The sequence below is a fragment of the Aythya ferina genome (assembly GCF_964211825.1).
Source record: "Aythya ferina genome assembly, chromosome: 10".
NCBI classification, from domain to species: domain Eukaryota; kingdom Metazoa; phylum Chordata; class Aves; order Anseriformes; family Anatidae; genus Aythya; species Aythya ferina.
Window position 1 is genome coordinate 12,289,211 of NC_140306.1, and position 14,997 is coordinate 12,304,207.

Consider the following 14,997-nt stretch of genomic DNA (forward strand, 5'->3'; position numbering starts at 1 on the left):
GCACTCCTCAACCATTATCAGCTCATAATCTCTGGAGAGCAAAGTGCTCAGTAACCTATGAGATAGCATACACATTAATCAAGAGTACATAGTTTGGCCCTTTTATAAATATTTGTACTGGATTTAGCATCTTGCATTGCACAGCCCATTACACTCCTCCCTCTCTCCCTCAGATATTCTTGAAAGATCAAGTAGGCTTAGGTACCTGGTGACAACCGAAAAGGCATTTGGTTGATTTGTGAAAGCTTCTTTGAGTCCGGGTCCTTGTGCCTTTACACGTGACGGGTGGCAGCCCTCTGTCACATTCACTCTGAAGGGACTGTTTGGCACAGGCACACCATCGTATGTTACGCTGACTGTGTGGGGACCTGTAAAAGGAGGAAAACACACAGTAAATTCCCTAAATATTTTAATCACTTCACTTCTACTTCTATGGACTTAGATGTCAGCAGATGAATAAGACCATCCTCCCGCATTTCACAAAATTTCACTAGTATTTCGTAACCAAGATGCACTGTTCTTCTGAAGCTAAGTTCCTGTAAGTCACTTTTCAAGTTAAAATAGATACTTCCTGTAGAATTAGCTTCTCTACTGGCAAAAAAAAAACAAACACAAACAACCACCAGAATTCAAAGTTACTGGCAGACCTCAACAGTTTGCCAAATGAAAGTGTCAGAAGAGATGTTTGCTGTTGGTTTTCCCCTCTCAAGAGGAAAAAAAAAAAAGACAAAAAACAACAAAACAAAACAACAGACTTTACCCTTTTCAAACGGCGTGTACTCTACTGCATAAGTTCCATCAGCATTGTCTTGGATCTGACAGTCTGCGGGGGAGCCAGATGGGCTTGTGATCTGTGTCCTGATGTGGTCACCACCAGCTTTTGTTAGAGGTCGAGCATCCACAGTGAACTCAGTTGTAGCTTCCCGGAATACATCTGCAGAACAACATTTTGAAGAGTCACTTCAAGAACCACATGCATTTCAGACGACGAAACATTTTGTGAACCAGCATGATAAACAACTCATCTGGGAACATAACAAAACAACCCATTCGAAAGTCACCATGGAAACACACAAAGCCATTACAACTTGAATTGCTTGGAACAGACTGTGTAGGGTAAAGGATCTTCAGTCCTACAAACTCTGACAAGAGCTGGGTAATTCTCACCTTTCCCTTCCACTCCTGGCCCAAACACTTTAACTCGGCTTGTGTCCACTGCTGGCTCCACTTTGACTCTGGCAGGGAATTTAGGCACTTGCTCTCCTCCGTATTTCATCTTGATTGTGTACATGCCAGCCGAGAGCGGCACGTATGTCACAGCGTAGGTCCCGTCTTTGTTGTCATCAATCTGGACTTCAGCTTTTGAGCCAGTATCCGACACCATGTCCACTCGCAGGTCACCAGGACCCGCTTCCGTACAGTCGACATTCAGCAGCCCTGCCTCACCTACTTTGCCACGTTCGAGACCTGGGCCTGTGGCAACAACTTTAGAGACATCAAATGGCATTTCTATGTCTGCTTTAAATGGTGAACCAGGAATGTGGACCTCTTCGAAGAGGATGTTTACGAAATACTCTCCAGGTTTCGTGGGCAGATAGGAGACAGAGCAGGTTCCATCACCGTTGTCTGAGCATTCGATCTTAGCTTCACATGGGCCTTCTACTGTCAAACCCAAACCGCCAGTTCCTGCCCCTTTGGTATCTATCGTGAATTGGGCTGGTTTTCCAACAAGGCCTCCTCGAAGACCTGGGCCATGAGCTTTTACCTAGAAGAGAATATGCAGTTGAGCTTAACTTCACATGCTATTGCAGACCACCTAGACAGTTGTTTGTATGTGAGACTTGACTAACAAGCTCTTAAAAATAGACAGAAAGCAAAGTCTGTCACTCCTCCCAGCTTTACTGTACAGTTGGTATCTCATTACTCCAAACAAGCTTCTAGACAAGGATATCCGTGCTCTTGCCACAGTTGTTTTTGTCCAGCCACTGAATATAAGAGGTAGACATGCTGAACACTGGATACCTGTAGACAAGTTTTCCTTGAAATTTATTTCCTTAGAAAGAAACATCTCAATTAATACATTTGATACAGTCATGAAGCCAACTTCTATTAAATTAGGAGCAATTCTTGCATGTGCCACACTATGCAAGATGCCTGCGGTATTCTTAATTAGTTCAAAATGTTTCCAAATAGTGTTTTAAGGATGACTTCCATGAGTCACAGAGTCTGCAAGCGAAACAACGCTCTGAGAAAGGATGTTCCAGGGACTAGTTCAGCCAAAAGTTTCGTACCATAGCACACAATTCAGTTTTCAGTCATTATCTGCTGTTACAGCCATTAACCATTCCCTTACCTTGGAGGGATCTGGAGGAAGAGTGGCCTCCACAGTATAGGGGCTCCCTGGGATCGGATTGCCATCATAACTCACATCAACCATGTACAGTCCTTCTTCTCTTGGGATGTATTTCGCCGTACTGCACTCCTTACCCGGAACTGGCTCCACCAGACATGGCACAGCTTTCCTTGAAGGACTGGCAATATTAACATCCAGTTTACCTTGTCCACCAGCTCCTTTGGTGTCAATTACAAATTCCTGATCCTTCCCTACTTCCACTCCTGAAAAAAGGACAAAATCCGCATTACTACATTGAGTACTTAATGTTTGACAATACTCCAAGAAATCCCTAATGCACATATCATTGAGGGAGCAAGCACTGGCAGAGCCTTACTCAGCCTACGCCCTTCTACATTAAAAAAAAAAAAGAATCAAACAAAAAATAACAAAGTGCCCTGGCTAATTGGAAGTTACAAAGCTACAGTGTTAAACAAGGCTGTAAAACATGGCCTAACAGTGTAATAGAGGCTCATTTCAGGAACACGACATTTCACAGCCCTAAGTTGTTCTGCTTTCAGAAAATGAGACCGTATGAATCAAACTCCACACTGTAGCAGTTACATATATTTGAACAATGATCTAGCCCCAGGAAAACCAATTTCATCAGCAGGTTCCTGGTTTGGTGAACAGCCCAGTCCTGTTCACCACAAGGGACTAAATCCCAACACAAACCTTACTACGCATTTTTTTTTCTACATATTTTTTTTCCAAAACAAAACAAAAAAAAGAGGAAAATTGAAATTCAGTCCTCTAAAGGACCAGCTAAGCCAGAGCAGCAATGCTATGAAATGGCATGAAGCTGGTTTATCCCTCGATTACAGCAAGTTAAAGAAAAGCTCGTTTTGCCCACTTATGTTCTAGCAGAACATGTTGGCTGTTGCACAGCCCTAGGAGACCCTTCAGAGGCAGGCTATGGGGCTTCCAAGCCCACACGTACTTACTGTTTTCGAGTCCATTGACTTTAATTTTGTTTAGGTCAAGCGGAGCAGCAACTCCCACAGTGAAAGGGCTTTTAGGGATAGGATCACCACCGTAAGTTACCAAGACCTTCATTGGACCCTAGTTGGAGAATTTATGAGTTAGCTTAACGCCTCACTTCATACAGATCACTAATATTCAAGCAGTACATAATCATTTCACCTAATCTGCTTTTTTTTTCTCCTGGCACAGAGGCAGCACAGGCTGGCTCCCACCCTCCCAGCCCTCAAGACCAGGTATCCCACCCCGAGGCCAGGCCAGAGCCCAGCCTGCAAAGAGGCCGTATTATTACAGCATTTCAAATACCAGGGCTTTAAGCTGTACAAGTCAGAAAGATTAATGCTCTTGTGTATTTTGGCTGAAATACCACACAGCCATGGCAAGTTCCAGCCCAAGATGTGTGCTCCTTTTATTCTCTTCTACTGCAGTCCATATTTTAGCTATATTCACTGTTTGCTTACTTTTCGTTCTTGGCTGGTTCAGCTCCCAAGTGAAATGATCATGGATGTTTCACACAAGCTAGTGAATAGCTTCCATGATTATTCTTGGTTGTTTTTAGAAAACACACTCACGGGTAGCTGTAGCAACACCACAAGTGAGAGAGATAAGGCTGAGTAAACAGCATTAAACCAAGGATCCTCTGCTGCTGACGTGGTCCCTCAGGAATTTAACTACCTAGACAGTCCTCCCACTGCTCTTTAAAGAGTACAGAGTCTCACCGCTCTGCTCTTAGGTAAGCTTCTGCTGGTGAGCCCTAAAAAGGCAGGGTTCAGGAATGATCTACGCACTCACAGGCTGGAGGAAAAGCAAGGCTACTAATTACTGTACAGTCTAATTCCACCTCTTTCTAACCACTGTTTTCCTACCACTGCTACCTGCGAGCATCTCTTGTCAGTCCACAGCTTTTCCACAACCCAACATGCTCCCTCAGATGCATATTTCCACCACACAGCCACGTACACACACGCTCTGCAGCCAGGGGACTTGTACTGCACCACTGTTGAAACATCACCAGTTGAGATGCTCCCCACTGCACTGCAGAGCTACCCCTGCAGCATCTGAATGCCACGGTCTAGCAGTTGAAACTGTTTTTAAACACCGAAGAAAGATGTGAAAGGCTACCAGGTCTGCCCATGGCTTAATAAAATCCAAACTCATTCACTAATGAAACTATCCCTCACGCAGAGGCAATAAGCCAGAGGGTTTCTAATTGTGGCACCGGGGTGCAGTAACCCTGAGGACAACCTACGCAGAGGACACCTGGTTTCAGTATCTGGCTTGTCTCACCTCTGCCCTTTGCATGAAGCATGGTCACTGCTCACAATACACACCCGCAGGGTTCGGGTTACTTTGCTCCCTCCTGCATACCAACCCTGACTGAACAAGCGAAAGCTTCTCCAAATAGACACACCAGCCACATCCTGAGATCATGCAGCTACTTTATCCAAAAACAAACGCTAGCTCTACAATGAGCCCAAGAATGCTAATCTGGTATTATCAGATAAATAAAGCTTCAGTCCCCCATATCAGCCCATTTTTATACGTCTACATTCAAGGAAGTCACTACAGATGACTTAAATAACTCACTTGTTTACTCGGGATAGCAAAACACTTTCATCTCAGCACTACAGTGCCTGTGTCTTCATGAGTTAGGCATTCTGGAGTTTAACACCACTTTACAAACACACAAGCACAGCATAAGCAAAAATACTTCTAGTTATTAGCAGCTTCCACTTTCAGCTCTTTAATGGTGTTGCTAGGAAGCATCTGTCTGAACCAAAATGTTAGACTGAAGTTATTTTCAACCCAAGGGCAAACCTCAAATGCAGGCAAATACTTTGACGTGTTTGATCTGCGGTCCAGATTCCCTGTTCAGCACCAATTCCTTTATTTTTCTACTTGTGAGGGGCAGTACTGTCGCCCAAATGCTGTGCTTTTTCACCTTGTTCTGGTTTGCAGCAGAGCAGCGGCTCGCTGAAAGCCGGCACACTGCAGCCTCAGCATTAAAGCACTGCAGACGGTGGCGGCAGCCAGGCCAGCTGTGCAGCAGCTGGCTCGATTTCAGACCCCGGGATGGATTGCCACCTTTCCTTTTCAACAGATAAGGCAGCACGTAGATATCACCAGTGTGGAATGACAACATGAGCTCTGTGCTGCTGCTTCAATAACTCACTTGGTCCCAGGAAATTAAACAGTGAAAAGTTACCCATAACTAAACCAGAAATCTGTACCACTAGCTTCTAATTCCCTGTGTCATGAAGGCTTTGTCTTAAGGGAACAGGACATCCTGGCAGGCTTTAACCACAAATTCCCCTGCGTACAGGCACCAGGGAAGGCAGTCACGGCATTACAGCAACATGAGACATTCTCTTTTGTATTCCTATTGGAGTCAGACCTACCTGCTGTATTGGAGTGTACCGAACGGTGTGGGAATAGTCATAGTTGTCAATGATATCCAGATCTGTCACTGCCTCTCCTGGCACAGGGCTGCTGAACTGCACATCCAGCGGTGCTTTTCCAGCTCCCTTGGTGAACACGGTGAAGTGTGTTGGCTTGCCATTTTCCACGCCTGAAGAAAAATGTTAATTCTAATTTACACAGAGCTCGCACGCAGAAATTCTTCTCAAGAAGCATTCAGTACCTATAAATGCTGCTCAAGCAAAAAGCCAAGGGAGCAGAGCCATTTCCAATTGTCTGCCACCCCAAGCAGCTTTATCTAGCACTGCATTGCTGAATCCCAGCAGTATCCATCAAGGCAGCAGCCACCCTGCAGCAGCTGCTCATGGTCTAGCACCAGCCATGCCATCTCAACCTAGGTCTCACCAGTTTTGCTCAGCCCGGGTCCTTCAGCTTTCACTTTGCTGGCGTCATGTGAAGGGTCCACTTTAACTCTGAAAGGGCTGGCAGGAATTTCCTGCAATAGAAAATGCAGCTCTAAACATAGCCATGTCACTCTTCACTACCCAAACCAGACAGATAAAATGAAAGCAGAAACATCTTAAAATGGTTATCTCCAGCAGCATCTTAAGTAAAGTTTCACCTCATTTAAATGCTCTGCCTTACTGAACAGCAGCATTCAAAGTCTAGGACATAGTTAACAGCTGGACTGCTTACAGGGGCCTCTCCCACTTTTTTCTTTAAGATCTTATTTTTATTCCCAAATTCCCTGGAGAGTAAGATAGGTTTTCTCTCATTTAGAATGTAGCTTTTCCTTGCCTCTAGACCTAGGAGGTAAGCCATGACTCACACCACACTCACTATGCCAGTTCAAGATATTACTTGCTTGAACTTCATAGTCTCCAGCCAACTCCCCCTTATTTGTGTACCTTCAAGTATGAGAAAAGAGTTCTTAAAACACTGACTAGACAAGGTGCATGTAAGCGGAAGTGAAAAGAGCCATCTGTACATTGCCACAGTCAGCTGTTGAGTGCCAGGTGCTATGCAGCCAGAGAACACGGACCCTGGAAATATTAGGCTGTAAAACAAAGATTACAAACCTCTCCTGCAAAAAGCACTTTAATAGTGTAGCGCCCAGCGGCAGGTGGGGCATACTTCACTGTGAACGTATCGTTAGCATTGTGGATAATGTCAAAATCTATGTCTTCTTCCTCATCGCTGACCACACGAGCATCACACTTAATTCCAACACTGACATCACCTAGGAAAAGCAAATGGAAGTTTTTCACCAGATGGTACAGATATCACTAGCCAAACAGCCAGCACATTCTGATTTCCAGCAGCTGCACAAGTCACCACGTTAACTGATGAAATGGATCACATCACAATTCATTTTAGTGTTCTGTTGTCTGAGGTTTTTCCGTTTAAAAAAAAAAGGAAAACCAGCAGCAGGAAACAAAACTTAATTCCCACCCCTGCATGACCTGCAGTTCTGATACCACAGCAAAATCCAGGTTGCCTTTACCTTCTCCTGCATCAGTGCAGTCAACAGTGAAGTGGGTTGGCTCGCTTGCTTTCAGGCCAGTTCTCTCCACACCAGGTCCAAACACCTTCACTTTCTGAGGATGACTCCCCTGACCTATCAGGACCTGTATGGATTGACAAGGGTCAGAATCACACACCCGAATCACGCTCGTTACCAGAGTCAAGCTGGAGCATTACTTGGGCAGAGGCTATATGAAAACAGTACCAAGGTAAGAAGAAACTGCCCTAACTCCCTCAGGCTGCGTCTGGATTGATATGAGACCTCCAACATGTAAGCTTGTAAAAGCAGAAAGTTCTTTTCAAGTGGAAATATTCCCACAAAAGACAACAGACAAGTACACTTTCTTCAGGATCACAGAAGGGGTTTATCATCCTAGATGTAATGACACACAGTCTTAAGCACCAGTGTCCTACTTGGATAGAAGTAGTGATATCCCCTTCTGTACTTACCCTAAATGGGCTATTGGGCACGTTGGCTCCTCCCCAGACAACAGAAATTGTATGTTTGATTGGCTTAACTGGCACGTAGGAACAGGCAAACACACCGTCAGGTTTACTCTTTATTTGGATATCAATAGGGTTTCCTTCTCCATCCTAAAGAGCAGGGAATATAAGCAGAAGGGTCAGGTACTTTAAAAACCCTTTGTATAATTTGAATATCCCAAGGATGTTTCAAAATGTTTTTTTTTTTTTTTTTTTTTTCTTTTTTCCTCAGAACTGCAGCTCAGAAACACTGAAGAAACATACAGATTGCACTCCTGTAAGTCTTCCTCAACTAAACTGCTCATTCCAAACATCATCTCACAACACATATTTCAACAAGTTCACCTGAGATTCACAGGCTCAAAGACACTCAAGGTGCTTTTGAATGACAACTCCAGAAAATTACAGCCTGCCTCTTTGAGGAGGCTCCAGCTGCAGAAGTAAAGCCACGTGTTTCATACTTAAGGGAGAAGTCACCTTGTCTTGAGTTAGATTTGCTGCCTGTCTACATTATACAGATCAAAGCACAGAGCTGCAACAGAATTACATGCTCAGAATTAAGTGGTGTGTAATTGAGTAGGAATACTTAAGGCATTTTTCTCAATGGTATTAAAGCCCTTTTGCTGGAGTTTCACATCTCTGCCTTTGGCTTTTTACCTGCGCATACATCTTCAGAGGCGCTTTTCCAGCATCCTTGGTTTCAACTGTGAACTCAGCAGGATTGTTCACTATACAGCCAGTTTTCTCCAAGCCTGGACCATAAGCCTTCACCTGAAAACAAAACCAAGAGTCTTAGCTTGCAATCCAGAAATTAGTAAAATTAAGCTATTTATTTCTACAGACCTTCCCTTCCCACAAAATTCATGAAGCACAGGATACAAGTAGAGGCTTGTCTGAAAGTTGATAATTTAGACTAATTCAGCAAGTTTCCATTATATTTAATTGAAACCACAGCAGTATTATTAGAAAAAGCTGAGTAATATCTGGCTGGAGCATGGCAAATTCAGAGCTGTAAGTAGAGTCAGAGTCTAGTGTGTTACCAGGAGGCTTTAGAAACATATAGTTGTTTTTTTTAATAGTTTTATCAAGGACTCAAATGCCACAGTGAGCTCTATACACCACCTTATCTGGGTTGAAGTCTCCTGAAGCTGGTCGGATGAAGGCCATGTAAGGGCTGTCTTTTATGTCCTCATCATCGCACATGATGTGCACAGCATATTCACCAGGCTCTTTGGGCCAATACCTTACATCACAGGAACCATCATTCTTGTCATCACATTCAATTTTAGCCTGAGAAGGACCTTCTATTGCAAAGCCTGAAAAAGAAACACTTATTTATCAACGGCACAATAGGTTTGTGGTGGCTGCTAATCTAACACTGTTTCCCCAAACTGCTTTTTATTAGCCTTAACCATTCCTTATGCTCTCTATCTCCTTTCTTCAGCAACATCATTTCCTTCTGTACCTCATCCCACAAAACCACAGAAAACATTCTCTGTCACAAGCATGCTCCTGTCTCTAGGACTTGCCTTCAGTACAGACTTCCACCCTGGTATATAAATTTGTGTTTAGACTAGAACATCTTCCTGATCTGCTTTCGTTGCTTTTTTTGTTTGTTTGTTTGCTTTTGTTTTTTTTTTAGTTTGTTTTACTCCTTCTCAGTTTTCTCATTAGTTTGTTACTGGCATTGCAATATTTAAGTATTTCAGGCAAATTAAGTAAAGTAACATACCAAGAGAGCCAACTTCTGTGCCAATGGACTCTACCACAAAGTCAGCTGATTTGCCCACAATCCCTTCATGCAGTCCTGGCCCCCAGGCTCGTACTTTCTGAGGACCTGCTTCATGACCTATGTGAACCTCAAAGGGGCTACAAGAGAAAAGAAAAGCACATAATTAGAAACACGGACACATACAGCATACATGCTTTTTCCCCAGGCATTTTAATGAGGCTTCACACTGGATTTCCCAAATTAACAGATGCTATCTTGTGATGGCACAGCGCCCAGCAGACAGTCTTTCTAGCAGAGAGGTCATCTAATGTATCATGCACTTACACCTCGCACCACAGATCCTGAGTGTCAAGTACTTGGTTTGCACTGCTTGCTGTAGTCTCTGACACTAAAATAACTGATCCCTTCAGAAACTCACAGTGAAGTTCAACCTGCAGGAGTTACCTGAGCCACCAAGGTTGTGTGTTTGTTTTTTTTTTGTTTGTTCATTTTTGGTTTGGGTATTTTTTGTTGGTTTGGTTTGCATTCACCATTTTGGGATTATCAAGACTCATGCAAATCACCCTTCAAAGCTTCCCCAAAGCCTCTGCAGCCCTAAAACTGGCTGCAGATAAACTGTCACAGGAACTGCCGGTTGTAAACGTCCCACCAGAGCTTCTTCAAAAGTCAGCTTTGCTTTAAAAGCCTGCCAACTACACAGCCTGCTGAATGACACAAAAACCTCAAACAATGCTACTTGTAACTCACCTTTTGGGAATGTTGTGTCCACCCCATGTAATCGTGACAATGTATTTCCCTGGGGTAGCTGGATAATATTCAAACGAATATACACCGTCCATAAAGCCTTTTTGTTTCACAAGCTCCTCCAAGCCCTCTGTTGAAAGATCAGTTCAGCATTAAACTTAACAGCTTCTATCCTGCCGTCAATTACTCAGGCAAGTTCATGTTTTCTAGTATTTATTTTAACTTGTAAGAATAAATTTCTCCCACCAGAGGAAAAAAAAAAAAAAAAAAAAGGTCAGGTTATAAAGGAAGTTAGTTCTGGTTGCCCTCTAGGACAAAGACAGCAAACACTTCCAGAAGAAATACAGCAGAAAGTATTTTAAGTTACCAGACTTAATAGGTTCCCTTGTGTTTTATTTTCTTAGTCTGCAGTATGATGCATGTCATATGTTAAAACAAAAAAGCTTAACATTTGTCAGACTTTGCAACCACAAGTATGCAGGGAATGCCTACTTTTCATTTTCTTCAAGATGAAGAATCTGGGGAGAAAAGCCTAATACACTAAAATTTACATCGCTACGGCTGCTGCTTCCCCCCGCCCCCCCGTAACCGCACGAAGCCACACAGTCAGAAGGCTGTGCGGGTGGAGGAGGTGAAGGCAATACAATGCACCTTTTAATACAGCCCCAGCCTGGGGGGAGGTGACTGACTCAAAGTACAACACAAACAAAGCCATTCCCTGAGCCCAGGCACAGGGAATGGGGAACAGCAGCACAGCCGCCACTGCTGGGCAGCCCCAGGACCCCCCAGCACAGGGCAGCAGCCACCAGTGCACCCATTGCACTGCTGTGCTGTGGGCTGAGCTCGTGGCAGAGTGAAGGACCTGAGGCCAGATCCTGGCAGAAGGTCTCCATGCCAGCTGGCAGGTTCCCTCAACCCTCTCCTTCCCTGCTCATGCAGTGCTGAGTACCCAGTGCAGCCAGAATGCTGCTCTAAGGCATTCCTAGCTTTATGAGGGCAGCTTTTCCACCTTGCCAGAGACCCTGGAGTGTGACTTGCTCCTACAGACAGATAAAGATGCAATGTGAGCCCATAAAGCTTGGAGGACAGACAGTGGTGTGGATTTTCTCAGTTATGCTGTGGTGATACAAACCCCACCGGTTCCAGTAGGCCACCATCTCCTCGCTGCTCCTCCTCCTCGCAATCTCTGCTTTGCTCCCTTCCCCAAAACCCATCCACAGCACAAGCTCATCCCACCACACTTACTTGGTCCTTTTATAGTCACGCCAATGTCTCCACTGCCCGCTGCTCTCGTATCAACCTTGAAGTCAGCTGTTTCCCTGATGCGGACGCCCTTGGGTTGCAGGCCTCTACCGGTGGCACGACAAGCATTCGGGTTGCAGGCTGCAAGGGAATTTCAGACATCAATGCAGCCTTTGATTCTCAAAACACACGCAGCCTAGCCAGCTTGGAACAAACTTTAGTTAAATGTTGACTCAGGGCAACCACAGCTGAGCTTGCAGCACAAGTCTTAATGTTATGGTAGTAAGAAGAACACATACAGAGTCTGCCTTGCCATTGTCTGTGTCCCCCAGCTTTTGGGACAGCTGCATTCAGTGCAGCCAGGTGACACTGGACCCCTACAAGAGCCATATAAGAAGTAAAGCAACTCTGAAGCCACGTTGCTTTCTAATTTGATGCCAGTTACCAGAACAATTTTTTTGCATGGATATTGCCCTCAGATATCCACTGTACGAGGCACAATCTTCTTTAGACTGTGCCACTTGTAGAGGCATGCTGCAGTATGGGGTGAAGTTCTCCTTTGCAGGTAAGCCCTAGTGAACAATGTTATTGTGCCGTTCCTTCAGATGCACCAGACTGGAACAGCAGCCACTACTGGAGCCAAGTTCTGCACTTGCTTCTTTAAGAGCTGTCACATCAGCCCCCTGCTTGTGGCAGCTCACACCTACAGAAGCAGGGCCATGAAGACCCCGCAGACCACAGCAGTCACGGGTCGGGGCAGAAGGCTACATGTGGCTGAGCTTAACCTTACGCTTGCCACCAAGCGCTTCTCCAGGCCTGCAGAGCTGCTACATAAAAAGACTTAACGCACACTTAGGAACGACTGTCGTTAAATAATCCAACTATCGGGTGGTCTTCAACTCCAGAGACCTAAAGGGTTTGAAAAGACTGAGAAATCACAGCTTCCCGGTAGCTTCATCCCCACATGCGTTTCCCCACAATACGCCGTGCTTACAGCAGGAGCACCAATCTGCCAAGCTGCTCGTTACGCTCTGACATGTTTCAGTAGCTTACAACCTTTACCCTCACCCCGGCAGCAGCCACACCACACTACACGTCCCGTGCCGGACGATACAAGCGCAGATCGCATGCCACCTGCTAGCTCTGAGAACTGGTGGGGTGGGAGCACACGTGAGCAAGCCTACCTCGGAGTGGGAAAGGCTGGTGGAGCCCTTACACAACTGAGTCAGGCAGTTTGTGGTTAAGCAAGTTTCACTGACTGGGTCACACAGCATTTCAGTTTGCTTGCAACTTTCTTCCCCAACCCCAACAGAAAGAAAAACACTCTTGGCTGGGACAAGCTGCAGGCTAGAAGCTTACGAAAAAGCAAACATGACGGAGCATCCTGCACACCTCTTACCAACTATGAAGCCATTAGCAGTGAAGTCCAAAATTCCACAAATGGAGGGTAGCTCAGGAGAGATGAGCAGAGATCTAAAAGCATAGGAGCACGTAAGGATGGAACAGAAAGCAAGTTAGGTGTCAGTTAGGAAGGAAAACTGTAAATATAGTAATTTGAGGAACAAAGGTGGAAAATAGCAAGATACTGCATAGCTGCATAAAACATCTCAACAAAATACAAAGGGCAGCTTAATTTTTAGGAGATCTAGGCAGAAAGAAACCTCTCCCAGCAAAAGCTACTGTTAGAGAGCACTGTTCTGACCAGGTGAACACCCAGGTGACCCAGTGAATCAGGTCTACGATGTTGAAAGGTAAAGAAAAGGCCCGAGGCAAGATTCAAGCATATTCTGTGATCATACCCAAGGTGAAAATGGACCATCTACATTTAGGTGCATTTTGAAAAAGCATACCCTCTCCAACGAGAACATTGCAAGGAGTTTTGGGAATTGCCTCCCCTGCAAAAGTCACTTTGACAATGTGAGGACCGGCTTGAACGGGTTTGTAGACACAGCGGTAGACTTGGTTGCCTTTGTCTTCTACTGTAACTTCAGCAAGGCTTCTCCCCTGAGGATCCTCCACTTCCACGTTCACATCACCCACTCCGGCACCTGCAAAGGAAACCAGCCGAGCTGAGCCTTGGCTTCCCCACAGCTGCGCGCTGCAGTCAGGATCAGAGCCAGCACCTGGGCTCAGCTCCGCTGTCATCTCTGAGCACTGCCTAAATTTTCAGCCTCTACTGACAGCAACCAGCAGTGGGGACAAGACAGCGTGGTGGCATCTCCACGAAGCTATCAAACTGACAGGACCAGTTACGTGGCCCTCTCCACAAGGTTTCTTACATTACTGGATACACATGTGGCCTGGTTACCCTACTGCTACTGCTCTGTCACAGACTAGCAATAACTTTACCATAAATTCAATTGCTCCATGCTTTGGAGCAGTTTAGATTAAGAGCTCAGACAACAGACATCCTGGCCTGGGCAAGGATCCTTCTCTGTACATACTCACTTTTGCTCGGACACCTGCTCTGTACAGGTTTCATTTAACTCATCACGCAACAAAAACGGTTTTCCAGACACTTGCAGAGGCCAGGCCTGTCTTTACATGATTCAGACCACTCCCTCGCTCAATTAGAGACTGAATATAACACTTCCCCTCACCATAACCACATTTAATTTTATTTCTGAGCACCCTCAGGTAGAAGGCAATTTAAAATATGATACTCAGCACATTTCAGTGTTTAATACTTCAAGTAACTACCCGAAGTAGTTTGGCATTGTTCAAACTGAATTGACAGCTGCAGCATCTTATTGACTCACTCCTCCAGGCTACAGCATTGGCCTAATAGCAGGCAACAAGCCACGTGATGGAGATGTTCTAACGAAGACAGTAGTCCTCCAATAAATAGAAGAGCTTGAAATCAGTTTGTCAATGAAGTGTGAACTCAGAGTAGCATTAGACCAGATTCTTTTTCGGTAACACTAAAGACAGAGCCCATTAAGCATTTACAGTTTATTTACAGCTCATCCATCAGAGGTGGGTATTTCACATCCCTTTTTAAAATGAGTAGTGGGAAGAAACCAGCCAGGAACTTGCCTGCTGCCATTCTGCAAGTTTGTAGCAAAAATCTGGGTAATGCTTAGCATCTTCCTGCCCCAGCTCAGCTCACCACTTCAAATGTTTCACCCACAGCGAAAGCATCCAAAGAAGCTTACTATTTCACCTCTGAACTCAACAGGCTGCAAATCCTCATCTACTTTTCAGTTAGAGCTTGTTTGTTCCTCCAAGACTTAGGCTCTCTTCACATCCGAGGACGCTGCAGAATTTCAGCCCCCATTTGTTCCGCTTACCTGCAGTGTAGAGGTCGAAGTAGGTAGACTTGTTGGCAATGTTTCCTGTGGCCTCCAGTCCTGGTCCCTTTGCTGTCACTTTGCTCGCATCTCCCTGGGCTTTGTCAACGTTCACTTCAAAGGGGCTCTTTGAGATGTGCTGGCCAGCAAACAGGACCGAGACCTGGAGAGAGACAGTGTCAGCTCCGACC

General features: G+C 45.1%; 1 protein-coding gene across 5 annotated transcripts in view; it reads right to left on the reverse strand.

Moving 5' to 3' along the window:
* The window catches only part of FLNB (filamin B), an 85,262-nt gene that overhangs the window by 26,775 nt on the left and 43,490 nt on the right, over window positions 1–14,997 (reverse strand). For all 5 annotated transcript variants that reach the window (XM_084530381.1, XM_084530377.1, XM_084530380.1 and 2 more), the window contains exons 10-26: window positions 14,807–14,969; window positions 13,367–13,564; window positions 11,520–11,657; window positions 10,278–10,404; window positions 9,531–9,667; window positions 8,921–9,114; window positions 8,456–8,569; window positions 7,766–7,909; window positions 7,296–7,419; window positions 6,871–7,031; window positions 6,197–6,287; window positions 5,773–5,942; window positions 3,337–3,454; window positions 2,354–2,616; window positions 1,168–1,765; window positions 761–934; window positions 206–368 (exon numbers count right to left, since the gene is read on the reverse strand). In XM_084530381.1, the coding sequence (XP_084386507.1) occupies window positions 206–368; window positions 761–934; window positions 1,168–1,765; window positions 2,354–2,616; window positions 3,337–3,454; window positions 5,773–5,942; window positions 6,197–6,287; window positions 6,871–7,031; window positions 7,296–7,419; window positions 7,766–7,909; window positions 8,456–8,569; window positions 8,921–9,114; window positions 9,531–9,667; window positions 10,278–10,404; window positions 11,520–11,657; window positions 13,367–13,564; window positions 14,807–14,969 (3,077 nt within the window). The remainder of the gene's footprint in view (window positions 1–205; window positions 369–760; window positions 935–1,167; window positions 1,766–2,353; window positions 2,617–3,336; window positions 3,455–5,772; window positions 5,943–6,196; window positions 6,288–6,870; window positions 7,032–7,295; window positions 7,420–7,765; window positions 7,910–8,455; window positions 8,570–8,920; window positions 9,115–9,530; window positions 9,668–10,277; window positions 10,405–11,519; window positions 11,658–13,366; window positions 13,565–14,806; window positions 14,970–14,997) is intronic.